Below are 20,229 nucleotides of genomic sequence, written 5' to 3' on the forward strand. Positions count from 1 at the left end.
TCAGAAAGTTGTGAAACACCAAAGAGGTTTTACCAATGGAAGATCCAATAAAACTTGCTTGTCCCCATTAACTCCACCTCTGTAAACCACATCCTGCCCTTAGGGTTTTCTGCATTTCACTTCTCCTGCTGTCTGGGCTGTTGGCATTCTGCTTCTCATCCTCCGAGGGGTACGTAGCCACTATTTTCAGAAGTGAAAGCAGTTTTAAAGTAGTTCAGCGCATGGGGGGGGCATATTCTGTGCCGAGAAAGCTGCAAAACATCAGAGGTCCCTGCTTGGCTACAGCCCAGCACCCCCGTCTCTTACTTAGCACTGTGGTTAATTCCATCCTAAAGTGATGGTTGCATTGGTGTGGTAGAGCACATTTTCTGCTGCTGGCCTGGGAACCTATTAAGCAGTATTTGTGAAAGAGGATTTGAAAATCCCAAGTATGAAAGGTGTGAACCGTAAGCCTTTCTCCACTTTAGGAAATGGACAGTTTTCAGGCCTCATCTCAGTCAAGAGCAGCGGTAAGGAACTGTGAACATACACTCAGCGTGGTCTACGGAACACAGTTTTTACAGCCTTGTAAGTTTGTCAGTCCTCATGAGAGAATTCTCTTTGGAAATAAATAGAGTTTGCCCAAAGCAGACATAAAAGGAGCAGCTGGGCAGTTTTATATCCAGCTACCAGGAAAAGGACATAAAGAACCTTTCCCCATAATTTATATGCTGTACATGCCAAGTTGAACATAAATAGTAACTGAACATAGAGGCCCACTGTAAAAAAAAAGTAAGTGTTTTGCACATCAAAAGGTGTCATGTAGATGCTGAACTGTGCATGGTAGATGTATTTTAAAAAAAATTACTATCAGAAGTCAGAGCCACATGAATTCATTTCTGGATAACTATCCTTAATTAATTACGGTATATGTACTACTGTCAATATAAACCGACAAATCAGAAAATCAGTCTACTGAGCCTCAGGTTGGAAAACAGAGGCTAACAGAGCATATTGTGTGTCCTGCTTCGCACGCAGAGAGACATTAATGCAGGAGTCGGGAACCTAAGGCCCATGGGCCGGAAGCGGCCCATGGAGGCTGCTTAACCGGCCCATGAGCCACCCCCGGACCGAGTCGCCCGCTCGACAAGTCACCATGCACTGCGCTAAACCAGCACAGCACAGCACGGAGACTCTCTTCCATGGCTCCAGAAATCACTTCTGCGCATGCCTAGACGCCAGAAATCGTATCTGCGCATGTCTGTGGCAGCAGAATTCACTTATGCGCATGCCCAGATGCTGAAAATCGCTTCTGCACTGGTGCAATTTTCAGTGTCTGGGCATGTGCAGAAACAATTTTCAATGCTGCAAACATGCGCAGACAAGATTTCCGGCGTTGCACTGTACTGGTCCAGCCCACAGAGTATCTCCGCAGGAGTGATCCGCCCATGCCCAGTAATGGCTTAATGACTGCAACATCAAGTGGCAAGTGTAAATGAACCATCATAGATCAACTAATAGAGATAGAGGAGGGATTATGTGAGCTTATTTGCTCGTTCAGAAACTATAGCTCCATCCATAGTCACCTGCTGTCAAAGGAAGGGAAGTCATGTAGAGAACAGTCAACATAAAGTTCCCATAAAGCATAGGTTGTTTCCACATGTGAATTTACTGAGGGTTCGTTCACAAGATGGTTGACTAGGTAGCTCAGGTGGTTAAAGCTTGGTGCTGATAATGCCAAGGTTGCAGGTTCGATCCCCAGATGGGACAGCTGAATATTCCAACATTGAAGGGGATTGGACTAGAATGATCCTCTGGGTTGCTTCTAACCCTACAATTTGACGAATCTATATCAGACAGGTAACATCCCATGCTGAAGCGGAAACATCATGAAGTTATTTATATTTCCATTCTGAGGAGGGGGGCATTTATTTTCCTTGCTGGAAAAAGTGGAGGCACAGCAAGACCCCACAGATATCCTCACTTGGCAGTGTCACTAAGCAACTTGGAATGTGCAGTAGAATCAAGGTGCAGCCCATTTTCCACTCAGGGATTTAAGTTTTTGAGGCCCAGGGCAGGGAGTGGACATTTGGGGTCAAACTACACATTGCACTTAATGCGTAAAGGTAAAGGGACCCCTGACCATTAGGTCCAGTCATGGCTGACTCTGGGGTTGCGGCGCTCATCTTGCTTTATTGGCCGAGGGAGCCAGTGTACAGCTTCCGGGTCATGTGGCCAGCATGACTAAGCCGCTTCTGGTGAACCAGAGCAGTGCACAGAAACACCATTTACCTTCCCACCGGAGTGGTACCTATTTATCTACTTGCACTTTGACGTGCTTTTGAACTGCTAGGTTGGCAGGAGCAGGGACCGAGCAACGGGAGCTCACCCCATTGCGGGTATTCGAACCGCCGACCTTCTGATCGGCAAGTCCTAGGCTCTGTGGTTTAACCCACAGCGCCACCCGCATCCCCTTAATGCATAGCACTTAATGTATAGCATACAGCTATATCCATTGTCTTTAATTAATTAGTTGGGGAGTTTTCATTGCAGTGGATAGGCAGGAGGATTATTACTTTCTTCCCCAGCTATGAGACATGAACACACAACCCTGCCTGGCTGTGAGGCTTTGTAAAAAATGTCCCAGTTGCTGCCAAAAGTCCTTCTCCCCTTGACAGTCATCACTAACCACCACCCATGACGGCAGGGCAGCTAGTTATACTTGTATTCAAGAATGCACACACTCATTTGTACGTCTAGATGCCCACTTAGAAATAATTGCTCGCATTTTAATAGAAATAAGCTCCACATAGTGGAGAAGACTGTGAACAGGTGCCCTTCAAATGGAGGACTGCCCTCTGTAAAATAGGACACAAGGCTGCCCTACAGGGCTGCTGTGGTTGTTAAAAGCAAAACAAGCAGCAACGTAGTGTTAGATTTTTAAAAGCAAGAGCTCCTCATGACAGCCCTCTTAGCCATGACCTCCAGGAGAGTCCAAAAAAATGCACGCAGCTGTTGTGAAATATTATCACACACACAAGTAGCAGAAGCATGTAGTTAAAAACCCAATTTATTAGTATCAGCGTGCCTATAAAGTTTCCTGGGACTAAGCTCCAGTGCTTACTTCTCCTGCAATAGGTTCAACGTGCAAAATACATCGAGCTTTCACAAAAGGTCTTCTGCCAGCTGAAAGGCAATCTTTAGCTTTTAATTAGAAACGCACAGAAGTGTTACCATTTTAAACTGTTAATGTAAAGTCGGAACCCTATCAATGGAAAGAAAAAAGTATTCAGCATCTTTTTGATTATTTCCCTCATTTTCTGGCCTCCTTTATGCTAGCTGCCACAAACTTGAAAGTGGAATTATCCCCTCGTTCACTGCCAGACGAAGGAGAGTTTATCCGTTTCCCTGGCAGGCTAGAAGACAAGGTCCTCACTCCTGCTCTGGCGGGCCGAGTCTTGGAGCTGTGTTCACCTGCCTCCCTCTTCCAAGAAACATACCTGCATGCTAAGTATTAAGTGTAATATGTAGTTTGACCCTCATAGGTTCTAGAATTCCCTTCCCTTGGACACCCAGCTAGCCCCCAGCACAGCTGTCAACTGTTCCCTTTTTTAAGGGAAATTCCCTTATTCTGAATAGGATTCCTCACAAGAAAAGGGAAAAGTTGACAGCTATGGCCCCCAGGCTGATGGTCTTTTGTAGTCCAAGATGTTTTTGTTTTCAGCAGGCCTTGAGAAGGCGGAATTGTCAGATTTCTGCCCTGTTACTTTATAGTAAGTTCTCTGTTTTTAGCTTTCATCTGGATGCCATGTTTTTCTTTCTTCCTGCTCTTCTTTTTCATTTTTCTCGTATTTTGTTACTTGAACGGTGTGAGCAGGCTCAGGCACTGGGTATGAAAAAGATGAGGTATAAATCCTATATAAAGAAACTAATTTTAAAAGTTCTCTCCAACAGATCCCACAAAGGCAAAATAAGGATAGTGCTTTATGAGACATGGGGACCAGTCCAGGGACAGTTGACTTATAAAAATCAGTCCCTTCAGCTAAGGAAGTGGGGGGGGGGGTTATTTCTAGTGACATGTGGCACTCTTCACTAAAAAGAGAAAAACTCTCATCTTGAAGATCCTAATGGGAAAACTAAGTGATTTACCAGTATTAAACCATGATGTAACACTGGCGCTGTGAGCCAACATGCTGATGCAACTGTTTAGGATCCGGGACCTGGGGGCTTTTAAAACTATTTTGTTGTACCCAAGAGTGCCATGATGTATCTTTCTGAGTTGCGAAAAATCAATCCACTGAATATCCATATAGCGAAGTGGTAAAATGTTCACACATCACCACTATGTAAAGATCTATGAGATGCCCAGATGATTTGCAACACAAGAGGGATGGTATAATTCTCACAAGGCACTTCTGTTCCAGAATTGCTGAAATTTCATAACCTTATGTTAATTTCCAGGAAGGAACAGTTAGTTACCGTGTTAATATTATGCTGATTATCATGCAGACACACGCAAACCTCCAGAGATCATTACTCTATGTTTACTGTATCTCACTTGCAAAAATTAAGCCTATGCTCTTCTACTATCAATAGCCTGAATACTGGGAGGGGGATTAAGAATGGAAACAGCAGCATTATTTCAGAATGTTTCTTTAATGTCCTATGTGTGCTATTTCCCACAGAGTTTATGGTCCGCTTGAAGGGCCCCAGATTCTATTATTACGTTTAATCACATTTTAAACCACCGTGATTTACATAATTAAAAACACAAATACAACGAATACATTTAAAATAAAACCTTAACAAGTGGGCACCTGTGGTAAAGACCCATTTAGCTGGCTGGGAAAGCCTGTCCCTGGCATTTCCAACTAGGATTGGGAAACGCTTCTGCTGAAACCTTGAAGGACCAAAACCAGTCATTGTGTCGAGATGGGCTAATGGATCTGAACTGTTATAAGGCAGCTTTCTATGTTCTCGCCATGTATTCTCTTGCCCAGCCTTTCCCATAAATTGCATCACACGGAACTACACACACTCACACACCGCCTTGAGTACCTTGAGAGGAAGGCGATCTACACATTTTGAAAACCAGCAAACACTGCCTCTTGCACACCTGCCCGTCTCTGAGCACGGGTGGCATAAATAGAGGAGCTGCGCTTGCTCGTTCACTGAAATGGCTCGCGGCTTGAGTCATCAGCGAATGCCTGGCTCAATTTGCTCCTTGTCCTCCAGGCACGTCTGGCCTTGGTGCTTTTTTTTGCTTCCTGCTCTCCACATATGGCACCACTAATGATGATAGAGTTTTGGCAGAAGAATGCGATTGTTCAATGTCCGGGAGATGGATTGGGGTTGAAGAATCTGTGTTTATTTCTGTGATCAGAAACTGATTGCAGTCAACCACTGACCAAGCAATAACTCACTACTGTGTACTGACTGCTTGTGGAAAGGAACCCTCCTTATCTTCCTTGTTGCATGTACATTCTGACAAGCTCCCATCTGATAAAACAGCAGCTGTACTCTTCCGAGACAGGGTCCAGAGGCTGCACATTGCAGTAGAGGATGGAGTCAGTGTGTTCATCCTTTTGCCTCTCCCTTGCTCCATGCCCCCACTGGCCTCATATACATGGGCAGGCCCTGTTTTGGGGTTCAATGTGATTTGGGGGGGCAGTAGCCACATGGCAGCAGCAACCCCTTCTTTTGACCAGCTCACAGAAGCAGCCAGGGGTCGCCACCACTGTTGCTGCACATTGATTGACTGGTTAGTCCCATGATCCAGTACAGTAGCGGGAAGGGCTTCTACACCACTAAGGGTTATGTGGCAGAGGGAATTTTCACGTGTGGCTTGGCATATCCTTGGTCCAGATAAGCTGTGCCTGTTGAACACTCTTCTTTTATACAACGGCGCTGTGGGTTAAACCACAGAGCCTAGGGCTTGCCGATCAGAAGGTCAGAGGTTCGAATCCCCACGCCGGGGTGAGCTCCCGTTGCTCGGTCCCAGCTCCTGCCCACCTAGCAGTTCGAAAGCACGTCAAAGTGCAAGTAGATAAATAGGTACCACTCCGGCGGGAAGGTAAACAGTGTTTCCGTGCGCTGCTCTGGTTCGCCAGAAGCGGCTTAGTCACGTTGGCCACATGACCCGGAAGCTGTATGCCGGCTCCCTCAGCCAATGAAGCGAGATGAGCGCCGCAACCCCAGAGTCAGCCACGACTGGACCTAATGGCCAGGGGTCCTTTTACCTTTACCTTTATGGGCACCCGGCCCTCTCTTCCTTCCACTCGTCCTTTTAGAGAGAGAAGGCTCACGTCCACTGTTTGCCCATCCACGAGGTAGATTGAGGCAGCCGCCTTGGGCGGCAGAATCCTTGGGGCACATCTGAGGGAGCTCAGCGCCACTGCCAGAGAAGCGAGCGGAAGCGGCGGAAGCGGCTTCAGGGTTCCGGCGAGATCTTGGTAAGGCAGCAAAATGCCTCCATAAGGCCTGATCTCTTCACTAAGAGCCCGTCTGACAAAACCTTTTTCTATGCAGAGGTTCACACGTGCAGCAATATGAATGTGAAACGCAAGGGATGAAAAGAGCATGATTTTCCAAGAAGAAAATGTAAGCAGGGACAGGCAGGGAGCTAGCATGTCCTTCTTGCAAAATCTAAATGGATTTTCCCGCCCGCAATCCAACCGTGTGCATTTCCCTGTTGAGGGAAAATCTATTAGAATCAATCCTCCAAAAGCACTTAGCGCATGTCTCTTTTACGTGTTACAGCCTCACCACAAGAGCCACTACGGGGTCATATCCTGCTTGTGTGTTTCCCATAGGCATCTGGCTGGACACTGCATCGTAGCCATATGTTGCACTGAACATTGCTGTAATCCAGCAGGACTTATGTCCTTATGTTCCATAAGGTCATTCCATGGCATGGCTCTAGCCTGGAATGACACAGCCCATCCCCTTGTCTTTCCCCTAGAATTATTACCCTCCCTGTAGGCAGGTTGCCAATACTGTGGGAAAGACACATACAGATGTCCCCTTCCATACGGCTGGAGCCAGACTATAGGATGGATCCATGTGGCTCCCATAGCAGGGTTGAAAAGGGCAGAGGGACCCATAAGTGCTGGCCTCCTGGCCAAATAGTCCCAGGGACAGGAGAAACCACAGGTGCAAAGGAGAAGCTGCCAGTTTTTCTTTGCAATTGTGCACTGAATTCTACTCTGGAGAATCCCTGACCTTCAAGAGCAACTTTATAGGGTAGGTGATGGGCTGCCTTGGGAAACGGTGCCATAAAAGAGGGACACTGTGTTTGGAACTCTGCGCATGGGCCTTTGGATCCTAGCCAATGTCTTCTTGGCAATACCCAACCCCAACCCCCAAAATATGCAACTCTTCGTTGTCTTCTCCAGGCCATCCTCAAATCTTGACACCACAGTACTCGGTTCTTAGGCTATACATGCAAGTATTTTACACCAGTTCATGGCAAAATGGAGTTAAGGTCATATTAGAGGCAGGCTTGAAATAACCGTGTTTAGACTCGGTTTGGTTTGTGCACTAAGTTTTTACTAAGATCACAGTAAGAAAATACTACTACTACTACTACTACTAAGCTAATATCCCTTGACGTTGGTGTCTTGGTATACAGTAATGTTCTGTTTCACTTCCTGTGCAATTGCAATGCAGAGGTACAATCTGATGATGAAATTATTACCACCCTGCCGGTGGATGAAGACATTTATTTGCACGGAACTATGCGCCCTTCTGGAAAATCCTGCTTGATCTTTTGAGGGACCAGTTTTTTTGTAAGTGTATCCATTTGCTTTTAAGAGATTGAAAGCCTCTGCCTTCAAATTACATATGGGGGAATTGGAAAGGAAAATAAAATAAAATGTGACATGCCTATTGCCTGAAGTTCAGCCAGCAGACTATGCTTGCAAAGTGTAAAGTCCCATATCCAAGCCACCACCAAAAAGCACAATTAAAAAAGAAGAAGAAGAAACACATTTCAGTCACACTAGTTTTGAAAGAAAGAAGGAAATTGTACTTTTTGGGCGGTTTTGAGAAGTCAAAGGGGGGCAGGTACTTTTTAAGTGTGCTGTCATTTGCACTTGGGCAAGCATCGTGACACTATCTAAAGAAGGACAGCACTATTGTGACACATACTACATAGACACACACACACCCCAGCAGGGTTCTGGCTACAGCATCACTTTGCAAGATGATGCCATTGAATTGAATACAAGGTCTTTTTGAATTTGCTTTGCTCCCTAAGTATGGGCAGAATTACACCAGTGATTATTACAGAGTGGCTTGTCGTGAAATTATGCTATTGACCAAGACACTTCATCATATCTGACCATGAGGGTTAGTCTAACTCTTGCACAGAATGCTTTAGACAATCACAGATGTATATATAACTAGCAGAGAGATTGAAAAATAAAGGTTTGGGGTTGTTGTTTTTGTAGAGCTAGTCTGTTTGGAACTGCTACACAACAGCTGTCATCGGGCTTGACTGCATTTCTTCACAAAACAGACTTCCTGGAACAGATCCTCACAGTGATATATATTCATTTCTGGTCCAAGGCAAGGACAACACGTTCAGAATAATTTCTTATAAAACGTGATATCACCAGGTTAAAGAAAACGATAACAAGCCAACAACTTGCAGAAAGAAAGCTTCAAATTTTTTAAGCTGGGATTCTTGGGTGGAGTGGGGAGGGGGGGCTGAGATTACTTTTCCCAATATATTCCCCTCATGCCCAGCATCTCTCCCTAGTGAAATCACAGTCCGCTTTGTTAAGATGATGAGAGAGAAAATATTCTGTTCCGAACATCTGGACAGATGCAGCTTAACATGCTAACACTCTATGTAGGCTTGATCAGAAAAGGAATAAAGCAAATACTCTGTTGCCATTAAACAGATTTACAGCACAATCCCATGCATGCCTACTCAGAAGTAACCCCTACTGAGTTCAGTGCGACTTACAGCTAAGTGTGTCTAGGGCTGCAGAATTAAAGTTTCTAATAATAATTTCATTGCCACACACACACACACACACACACACACACACACTTAGAAACAAGAGACCCAGATACATACATATATATGCATGTCTAACCTCCCAGAACGATTGAATATCACTTTTATTTGCATACCTCACCTTTCCTCTGTCATGCTGCTAGGACTAGCTGTACCTCCAATACGGCAAAAATCATGCCCATTCCAAAAGTTCATGTAAATAAACACATGCTGAATCACAAGCATTTAACAAAAATAGACATGAGTTTCCTGCCGTTAAAAAGTGAATTTCAACTGTGTTTTCCAAGTTCCATTTGTTCAAGCTGCTTTTGGGGGAGGGAGGGAGGAACACACAAACACACACAGAGGTAAACAGAACTGGGTATAGGCTTAGGTTTAATATGACAGAGGTGTGGCTGTTGTTTTTTTTAATGCCCACTTGCATATGAAAACATCGTTGCATTTGTGCTGACATAAATGGCATTTCTTCACTGTAACATGCAATTTCAGCATTATTCAGAGAAAAGACCGTGGGTTTCTTTTACCCCTGTAAGTGGCTGGAAGTTGGTGGATATGCAGTAAGCAGGTGTGGTTTGTCCTTGGACAGGACTAAAAAGTATGTGGAAAGGAACAGATGTCTAAATCATTGCCATAAAAACTAGAGAGAGAGAGTAGGGAAAGACAAAAGATAAAGTGTTACTTACAGTCCTCTGAGGCGAAGCCATATCTTCTCTATTTGTTCCGGTTGCAGGTATTTCAAAGAGTTGCTCTCAAATTCTTCAATTTCCTTCGTTGGAGACTCCATAGCTCTACGTTTTCACTTTGGTCAAAGCTCAGAGAGAATAGATGCGTCCCCCGAAACATGCACACGCTCCAATTTCCTTTTTCTTTTTTTTTGGTTAACACTGACCAGGAGCAGCAACCATATTTTCCCCCTGCCTCCAAATGCTCCCCCCTTTGCCACGCACACCCCTGGCTTCCACACTAGGAGCAAAAAATTTCAGGTGTGCTCTGGGGGGCAGCTGCGGTGGCATGCCATGTTCCTCAGAGTGATGGAAGGGATCAGAGGCTGATCTCCAGATTGAAGGCAACCCACAGATTTTTATTTTTTATTTTTACACAATAAGCCAAGGATACAATCAGTAATACCAGCTGAAGGATCTTTATCAGGGGCGAGGGAGGGGGTGGGGGAAGCCTTGCGGACAATTAAGCTGTCTGAATGGGAGGCCTTATAGTACTGGCAGATGTACAGCTCCCAGTTATCCGCCTTGCCATTCGCTGGACTCACTCTGCGTCTCCCCTCTGTGCTATGAAAGGCAGCCCTCATTCCTTGCAGTGCCGAATTTCTCTCTCTCTCCTTCTCTCTCACACCCACCCACAAATGCCCTCCCCTTCTCGGGTTCTTCCACTTACCAGCCACTTTACTGACAGGCAAGGAAACCGGCAACTGAGGAAAAGTCATCTGTCAGCAGAAGCCTGACCAACGTCTGTGTCTCTTTCTCTCTCTCTCTCTTTCCCTTTCTCTCATTCTTTCCCTCTTCATACACAAAAGCACACCAAACTAGAGTAGTACAGAGGGAGAGGATAATCCAAAGGGGGTGGGGGAAAGGCCTGCTTCAATTAAAGTGGAACAGAGTCGAGCAATTGCATTAATGCACCTCCATGAGAATCTGCTTGAGTACAGGCAGCCTGCCTAAGCGAGCGAGCAATAAGAGACGGCGCCACTGTGTAAAACTGTTTTAGATCTAGAAGCATCCTTTTAGAGAAAGGGGTAAAATCAACTAGTGACCAAGTAACTGCGAAACGGACAGCTAATTACCAACAAATGAACCATTCCTAAACAAGTATTGGCAAAAGGTGGGAACAGCTGACCAGTGAGAAAACTTGCTTCATCTCCCGTCGCTGAAAGTAGCCACGGACCGATCAGTTTAGCTACAAAGACATTGCTTTGGAGTCAAGGCTTCCATCGAATGAAGCAAGTGACTTTCTGAAGCAGCACTTTTCCTCCAGGTTAAAATTTTCAAATCATGTTCCATAGGATTCTTTTACTAAAAGATGCCCAAATCTTAAGCATTATTATTAAAAACTGTTTACATTGTTTTCCTCCAAACTTGTGTGTTGAGAATAACATTGTATGCATCTGATGAAATGGACTTGTCTATGAAAGCTTTTGTAATAGTCTAGTCTTTAAGATGAGACAAGATTCTTCATTGATTTTGCTGCAATAGACTCACACAAGTCTTTAACCCTGGTCAAAACAAGTGTTATTACTGAGGCATTTCAGTCTATTTGTAAAGTTTATTCACAGTAACCTACCATCAAGACAAAGTCTTTTTCCAATGGACCGGGGTCAATTCTCACTTGACATTCTGTACTCAGATATAGATTCTCAAGTGCGGCTTTGTAAACAGCTTTGAGGTTTCATCACAATCAAGCGGTATAAAAAGTATGAAACACACACACGTTTATTTTTCACCCTGCCCCACTTTAAAATGCAACCATGAGTAGCGGCTCAGATCAGGTTTTTGCTCACAAGCATGTGAAACCGGAGTGCAACAAAACTATTGACACATGCTCTTCATTAGAGATGTCAGAAGATTCCATCAGAAATGAGAGCAGAAATTTCCGCAAGTCGCATTTTGGTCCGAGGTGAGGGACAGAAATCACATGAGCATATCTGAGTGGTGCTTGCTATCATTTTAGTCTGTTAACATAAAAAATTGCATTATTTTCTGCACTGTTTTTGACATTTCCTTTCATTGAGATGTATTCAAATCAGAGAGAGTTCTTATCTCTCCTGCATCAAAGGAGCGGCATATTTAACTCTTACCACCAGGTTGCAACTCAATGAAAGAGCCAAGAGGAGGGCAATGTTTTCCCATGGTGAGTTACCTAGAAGGGGAGGGTTGAGGCAAGCGACGAGAGCGCATTGGCTCCACTTATATGCCCGCACCATGTCAGGATTCCCACTCGGCTCTCCCTCTCAATAACCAGCAGCAATGCACCCTGCAAGCATTGCCCTGCTGGCCATTCCCAATTTAACCCCTGGAAAACATGGGGAAGGGAGGAAGGAAGGAAGGAAGGAAGGAAGGAAGGAAGGAAGGAAGGAAGGAAGGAAGGGGAAGGAAGTCCCAGGACAATTGCTAAAGGAGTGCAGCTCCATGGAACTCCCGTGTGTGTGTGTGTGTGTGTGTGTGTGTGCTTGCCTGCCAATACAACTTTCTTCATGGAATCTCTGGAACTGGAAATGCTGTTTGTGAAAAGGTGTCTCAGAGGATCCCGGCTTCAGCTCTTGGCTCAAGGGTACCCAATGTGATGATCTCCAGATATTGGCGCTACAATTCCCATCTTCCATGTTGGCTACCCCTGTGCATTGCAAGGAGATCTGGGGTATTTCTTTCAGAAGGGCTGGAGTCACTTTACAGTGGTACCTCAGGTTAAGTACTTAATTTGTTCTGGAGGTCCGTTTTTAACCTGAAACTGTTCTTAATCTGAAGCACCGCTTTAGCTAATGGGGCCTCCTGCTGCCGCTGCACCACCAGAGCCCAATTTCTGTTCTTATCCTGAAGCAAAGTTCTTAACCTGAAGCACTATTTCTGGGTTAGCAGTGTGTGTAACCTGAAGCGTATGTCACCTGAAGCATATGTAACCTGAGGTACCACTGTATTACTTCTTTTAATTAGATTGTAAGCTTTGGGTACAGGGCCCTGTGGGTTAAAAGCAAAAGGATTCCTGTACAGAACCCAATTACTATAGACATTTATTTATTATCATTCTTCCATCTTTACTCCTTTGGCTCATGCCTCGCTCAGCTCAATCACCTAGTTCCCTCCACCTTTGAGACGAGGCAGTTGAGAATGAAAAAAGGAACATTTCATTCTGTCAAGGTCATTGTTTCATAAATTGCGGCACATTTTTCAGTGCTGAGACCTAGCAGCCCACCTCGTGCTCCTCCTCCTTGGAAAAGACCACCTTGTATTGAATAGAATAAAAAATGCTAATCTGGTTTTAAAATCAGAAAGGGGGGGTAGGAATGGGTACTGTGATGACAAAAGTACTGCAAGCACTAAGTGTGTGAAGCATGCACCAAAAACCAGCTCTCAGGGGCAGAAATTTATCATCAGGAGAAAAAATAGCAATCAATGGAAAGGAAGATTGGGTACGCAGAACAGGTTCAGTCCTGTTTGTAGTCTGGGTTATGAGTGATCATAATATCTAAATACAACCAAGTATGTAATATTAAAATGTATTGATACCCCTCCCACAATAAAAAAATTTTAAAAAGTTAAATCAATACAATTTACGCAATCAAGTACAAAAAACCTCCCCTTTACAGCTAACCATTTTTTTCCTGCAGTAATTCGTAACACTTTTTAGATTCATAGGCAGCGAAGCCACCCACCCATTTAGTGATGTAATTTTCAGGATCTACTAAAAGACACTTTCCTTTTGATGATGCATTCCGGTCTGCAGTTCAAACATTGGGTTTCAGAGATCAGAGATCATCAAAGTGCTGTTAGAGGAGGCATATTAACAGATATGATCTTCCGCATCCCAGATCTACAGATACATAGCCTATTCCCATAACCAGACAAAAGATACCATGTCTATTTTTAGAGCAAGGCCTGCACAACTTGAATCAATAATCTGAATTCGTTCTGTGATGATGCATAAACAGACTACAGTATCTTTGTTCTGGCTCATACATTCTCTTAAGTGATACAGTTGTCTCTTCCCTGTGGTTAAATGCACACTAATAACATTTGGACGACTGAATGACATGGGATTGCTGAGGTTGTACGGTGGACCAGATGGGGGGGTGCTGCCCCCAAGGGCTTGAACCTAGCGACACATGTGAGTCAATCATCCAAATGGTAGCAAAGTTCCACTGTACTGAATCACAGGAAAGTCATAGCGATACCATACTATGCTAGTAGCAAATGAGGTAAAGGTAAAGGGACCCCTGACCATTAGGTCCAGTCGTGGCAGACTCTGGGGTTGCGCCGCTCATCTCGCTTTATTTGCCGAGGGAGCCGGCGTACAGCTTCCGAGTCATGTGGCCAGCATGACTAAGCCGCTTCTGGCGAACCAGAGCAGCACACGGAAATGCCGTTTACCTTCCCGCCGGAGCGGTACCTATTTATCTACTTGCACTTTGAGGTGCTTTCGAACTGCTAGGTTGGCAGGAGCTGGGATTGAGCAATAGGAGCTCACCCAGTCGTGGGGATTCGAACTGCTGACCTTCTGATCGGCAAGCCCTAGGCTCAGTGGTTTAACCCACAGCGCCACCCACGTCCTGGATATGAGTTAGCCATATCCAAATCCAAATGATTTAGGGCTTTCCTGGCCAAAACAAGCAGCCTAAATTATGTCCACAGGGTTCTACGAATGCAATGTGAACCATGGAGCAAGAGACTCCAGCAACTAACCTCTGTTCTACTAGCAGCAGCTCAAAATTCAGGAAAAACTGAGCATCATTACCTCCATGTGGGCAAGTGTGATGAATGAGCAGACCATCATTAATCAAGACAATATTAAGCTATAGCCTTTCATATAAAACACAGGGAACACTCCGAAAACTGGGTATGCTGCAGAGTATAAATATATCCCTACATTTTAGCTGAAGGATTTAGTTCAAAGCTATGGAATTTACTTTAAAGCATTTGGGTTAATTTTAAAGCCACCCCTTTCTCAAGGTTTTTCCAAATTGCCTTTCAGAAGCACTTAAGTCTAAAACAAATCACTGGGCATCTTTCTGAAACCTGAGCAACTGAATGTATGGATTTTGGCCATAAGACTGTTGGGAAAAGGTTGATTTTCTATTCACAATATACTGTCAATATTCTACATGCAACAAGACTGAATTGGGTTTTTTATCTAATGTCATCACAACATCTCTCCCCCTCCCCAAGCAATTAATGAAAGAAATACAGCTTTCTCTCGATGGTCAAGATGTCTGTGCATCAGTCCATGAGGAGAAAACAGTTGCATTTCATTTGAATGTTGGGATTCATTCAAATGAGTGCGAATGAAAATTGCCTTTTAGCTAATATAGAGGTTGAGTTCAAAAAACCAAGCGGAGCAGTTTTAAATGGGTAAGGCAGAAACAGAGTGAGCTCCTGATCTTACGGATTTTGCCCTTGATAAAATTCCCTCTTGAAGGCCACCTTTTCCATCAGGGCAACCATGGTCGGCTTCAATAGTAGAGGTAGCAAGCAAAATGGCCTTGGCCCAGTATACCTGAAGGAGCATCTTCACCACCATCATTCTGCCCGGATGCTGAGGTCCAGCGCCGAGGGCCTTCTGGCGGTTCCCTCACTGCGAGAAGCAAAGCTACAGGGAACCAGGCAGAGGGCCTTCTTCGGTAGCTTGCCCACCAGGTTTCTCTTACGCACAGCAACCCAGGTCATGTGGGCGGGGAGGGGGGGTTGCAGTGATTTTTAGGAAGTCATTAGTCTGCACCAGGCGTCCTACTGGGAAGACCCAGTTTTCTGAGTGCATGTTCTGGAAGTTGGGCAATAGGGGCAGTACAGGATTCCTTTTGGTGTACCGACCTCCCCGCTGCACCAAGGATTCCCTGTCCGAGCTGCTTCAGGTCGTGGCGGATGTTCTCCTGGAGACACCTAGTTTGGTTGTCCTAGGGGATTTTAACATCCACGCCGACACGACCTTACAAGGGGCCACTCGGGACTTCGTGGAAAGCATGGCCTCCATGGGGCTGTCCCTGAATAAGTTGGGCCCAACTCATAGTCATGGACATGCCTTAGACCTGGTATTCACCTCTAGCGACGTGGGTGATCTGACACTAAGTAAAAATGAAACCAAAGAAGTGCCATGGTCAGATCACTTCCTGGTGCAACTGGACTTCTCCGCGACCCTTCCCCTCTGCAGGGAGGTGGGACCAATTCGGATGGTCCGCCCCCGCCACTTAATGGATCCAAATGGTTTCCAGAGAGTGGTAGGGGATGCTTTATCCCATGTTGATGGCCTTTCAGCTGATTCCCTGGTGGCCCGCTGGAATGCGGAGTTAACCAGGGCTATCGACTGTCTGGCTCCGAAGCGCCCTCTCCGATTGCATGGAGCCCGGACAGCCCCGTGGTTTTCTTCGGAGCTGAGGGCGATGAAACAATCGCTGAGACGGCTAGAGCGTCGGTGGCAGAAAACTCACTCCGAATCTGACCGGACACAGGTTAGAGCTCAACGTCGAGCCTACCAAGTGGCGATAGCGACGGCGAAGAAGACTTTCTTCGCCGCCTCTATTGCATCTGCAGAAAATAGTAGCAGGAGACTCTTTCAGGTGGTCCGCAATTTAACGGAACCGCCTTTACCATCGGGGCCTTGTAAAGACCCCAAGATCTCCTGCAACGATTTTGCAAAGTTTTTTGCAGATAAAATCACTCATATTCGGAAGGAGCTAGACACCACCGTGGGAGCAGGGCTGGGGCGGGAGAGTGCTAGAGCCCTGTCTGGTCAAGTTGCATGGAATCAATTTCAATCCGTTACCCCCGAGGATGTGGACAGGCTGCTTGGACGAGTGAAACCAACCACCTGTCTCCTTGATCCTTGCCCATCCTGGCTTATAAAAGCTAGCCGGGAAGGACTGGGCGATGGGCTCTGCGGGGTGGTGAATGCTTCCCTCTGTGAGGGAACATTCCCAGATCCGCTGAAAGAGGCGGTCATTAAACCGCTTCTTAAAAAACCATCTTTAGACCCGGCCAGTATGGCCAACTATCGCCCAGTCTCAAATCTTCCATTCTTGGGCAAGGTGATTGAGCGTGTGGTTGCTGAACAACTCCAGGCACGCCTGGAGGATGCGGACCATTTGGATCCCTTCCAATCAGGGTTCAGGCCTCATCATGGGACTGAAACTGCCTTGGTCGCACTGGTTGATGATCTCCGGCGAGCTAGGGACAAAGGTGAGAGTTGTTTCCTAGTTCTGCTGGATCTCTCAGCGGCCTTTGATACAATCGACCATAACATCCTTCTGGACCGTCTAGAGGGGTTGGGAGCTGGGGGCACTGTTATACAGTGGTTTCGCTCCTTTCTCCTGGGCCGTGTTCAGAAAGTGGTGGTGGGGGATGAGTGTTCAGACCCTTGGGCCCTCACTTGTGGGGTGCCTCAGGGTTCCGTCCTCTCCCCCATGCTTTTTAACATCTATATGAAGCCGCTGGGAGAGATCATCAGGGGGTTTGGACTGGGTGTCCATCAATATGCAGATGATACCCAGCTCTACCTTTCTTTCAAATCAGAACCAGTGAAGGCGGTGAAGGTCCTGTGTGAGTGCCTGGAGGCGGTTGGAGGATGGATGGCGGCTAATGGATTGAAGTTGAATCCTGACAAGACAGAAGTACTGTTTTTGGGGGACAGGGGGCGGGCTGGTGTGGAGGACTCCCTGGTCCTGAATGGGGTAACTGTGCCCCTGAAGGACCAGGTGCGTAGCCTGGGAGTCATTTTGGACTCACAGCTGTCCATGGAGGCACAGGTCAATTCTGTATCCAGGGCAGCTGTCTACCAACTCCACCTGGTACGCAGGCTGAGACCCTACCTGCCCGCTGACTGTCTGGCCAGAGTGGTGCATGCTCTAGTTATCTCCCGCTTGGACTACTGCAATGCGCTCTACGTGGGGCTACCTTTGAAGGTGACTCGGAAACTACAACTAATCCAGAATGCGGCAGCTAGACTGGTGACTGGGGGCGGCCGCCGAGACCACATAACACCGGTCTTGAAAGACCTACATTGGCTCCCAGTACGTTTCCGAGCACAATTCAAAGTGTTGGTGTTGACCTTTAAAGCCCTAAACGGCTTCGGCCCAGTATACCTGAAGGAGCGTCTCCACCCCCATCGTTCTGCCCGGACACTGAGGTCCAGCGCCGAGGGCCTTCTGGCGGTTCCCTCATTGCGAGAAGCGAAGCTACAGGGAACCAGGCAGAGGGCCTTTTCGGTGGTGGCGCCCGCCCTGTGGAATGCCCTCCCATCGGATGTCAAGGTGATGGACAACTACCTGACATTCAGAAAACATCTTAAGGCGGCCCTATTCAGGGAAGCTTTTAATGTATGATATTTTAGTGTTTTTTGGTTTCTGTGGAAGCCGCCCAGAGTGGCTGGGGAAACCCAGCCAGATGGGCGGGGTACAAATAATAAATTATTATTATTATTATTATTATTATTATTATAGTGGCACCCGCCCTATGGAACGCCCTCCCACCAGATGTCAAAGAGATAAACAACTACCTGACATTTAGAAAACATCTAAATGTTCAGGGAAGTTTTTAATGTGTGACATTTTAATGTATTTTTAATCTTTGTTGGAAGCCACCCAGAGTGGCTGGGAAAACCCAGCCAGATGGGTGGGGTACAAATAAATTAATAATAATAATAATAATAATAATAATAATAATAATAACAACAATAATTCAAAAGAATCATTTCAGGCTGAATCTGGCTGACATTTTAAGTTTCACAACATCCACTAGGTAGACAGAAACAGGTGCATTATGGGAAATTGACATGGTGGCCTACCTGCCATCCCTTGGAGCTCTGGTCTGGAAAATTTCTGAACAGCTGCCCTTGCCAAGGTGCCAGGGCCCTAGCAGCTTGCTAGGGATGCCAAGTGCTAGTGCCAGCCCTTGCTGGAAATGCCAGCCTGTGCCTACTGCCTAGGAGAGGGGTATAGGGTCTCTAAGAGAACTCCCAGTACTCCCATGAAACTACTGCTCCCATAATTCTTTGGGAGAAGGTGTATCCACTAACGGATGGAAACGGATATGTTTTGGTTGCACAGATATACCTAAGAGAATTCATGTATGTGCAAATCGGGCACTCTTGTCCTGCTAAAGCTATCAGGTAGGTGTACAAATCCACCTTAACATAAGACACAAACCTTTAGGCCACAGGAACATGCAATTCCGATAATACCTGGGGGAAATGTTTCTACCCATAGATTCAAAAGACATTAATTGGGACATGCCATTTTGTATTATTTTGGATTTCTCAACAAATGGGGCAAGCTACTTTTCCATTTATTAGATAGAAAATTAGCACGCTTGAAGAAATGATGGAAATAGCTTTATTGGAAAGAAAACAAGGGGAAGACTGACACTTCAGAAGCCATTAAAAAGTTCTGCCTGGTGACATAAAATGGAATGCTTGACATAAAATGCAAATTATGAGAAACAATAAAGAATATGCCTGGAAAATATCTGAAACACTGAATTTTGTCACACTGATTGGAAAGTAATCTTAACAACATGAAATCTTCCATTTGAAGTACTTTGTAAATGCTACTAATAGAAAACCTTTTCTTTAAAGGTTTTCATGGTAGGACACCATTGGGACTAATTAGAATTTTATTGGCCAGTATTATCTATCTTTCTGTCCATGTGGCCTTAAGTTATGCAAATGCTTTGTACAAATGAAATACATGAAATGCTCCTTACTACGCTGATAGATAGCTCTATTTGTGTAAATAGGACTGTGTGGATGTCACAAAATCTGATCTCTAATTAAAAAATGACGCCAATACAGTAGACATTTTCCTGAGAATGTCGGAGATAGGGAGGGAGAGAGGGGCAGGCAGGAGTACCAGATGCACATTGCAGTGCTGTTGTTAACCCCTGCTCTGGCTTCCCCTTAGCCTGAAACGTTCGTGTTCTGTGCATCGGCACATCAAGACCATGTTACTTATTCCTGTCCTCTTGGCACACTCAGTTTCTACTTGTTGAGCATCACATTTCACAGAGACTTTGCACATAGACCCCAGCCATGTGGGCGGGTATTGCATACCCTTCAGTTTTTGCAGCCCTGTGTGGACTGGGCTTGGCATCCACAGGCCCCCATCTACTGAATTGAAATCAGGCATGAAGAAGAGATGGGACCAGTCAGCATGCTCATGATGAAACTCAGAATCCTAACAGCTGCACAGAGGTGATATCTTCCAGGCCCAGCGTTTGACCCACTAGGGCTGCCATAAGTCTGGATTTTCCCAGAAAAATCTTTCAATTACCGGTAGCCAGCAGAATGGCATCCGAACGGATTTTGCCAAATTGGCAAAATGTCTGGGAAAACCCTGACGTACGGCAAGCGAGGGTAAGTTATGGGAGTAAATCCACAAAAATTCCCCCCAAAGCCCCAAAACTTAAAAGCTCAACAACTTTGAGAAAAAGAAAAAAAGTTCAACAACTTTATCCGGATATCCACTTTTGGGAATATGGCAACCCAATAACCCACAAATTGCTAAACGATTTCAA

The 20,229-nt window shown here is 45.6% G+C and overlaps 1 protein-coding gene across 8 annotated transcripts in view; it reads right to left on the reverse strand.

Annotated features, from left to right (window-relative positions):
- Positions 1–20,229, reverse strand: part of PDE1C (phosphodiesterase 1C) — a 336,024-nt gene that overhangs the window by 162,621 nt on the left and 153,174 nt on the right. For 2 of the 8 annotated variants that reach the window (XR_014517665.1, XM_083468112.1), the window contains exon 1: positions 9,688–10,402. The exons of 5 other annotated variants lie outside the window; for them this stretch is intronic. Coding sequence is in view for 1 of the 3 variants with exons in the window: in XM_083468112.1 (XP_083324238.1) it covers positions 9,688–9,788 (101 nt within the window). In the remaining 2 variants the exon portion in view is untranslated. Of the gene's footprint in view, positions 1–9,687; positions 10,403–20,229 lie in introns of those variants that run through there. One more of the 8 variants, XR_014517666.1, reaches the window with a different exon arrangement.

This window comes from Podarcis liolepis, assembly GCF_965112155.1.
Source record: "Podarcis liolepis genome assembly, chromosome: 12".
NCBI lineage: Eukaryota > Metazoa > Chordata > Lepidosauria > Squamata > Lacertidae > Podarcis > Podarcis liolepis.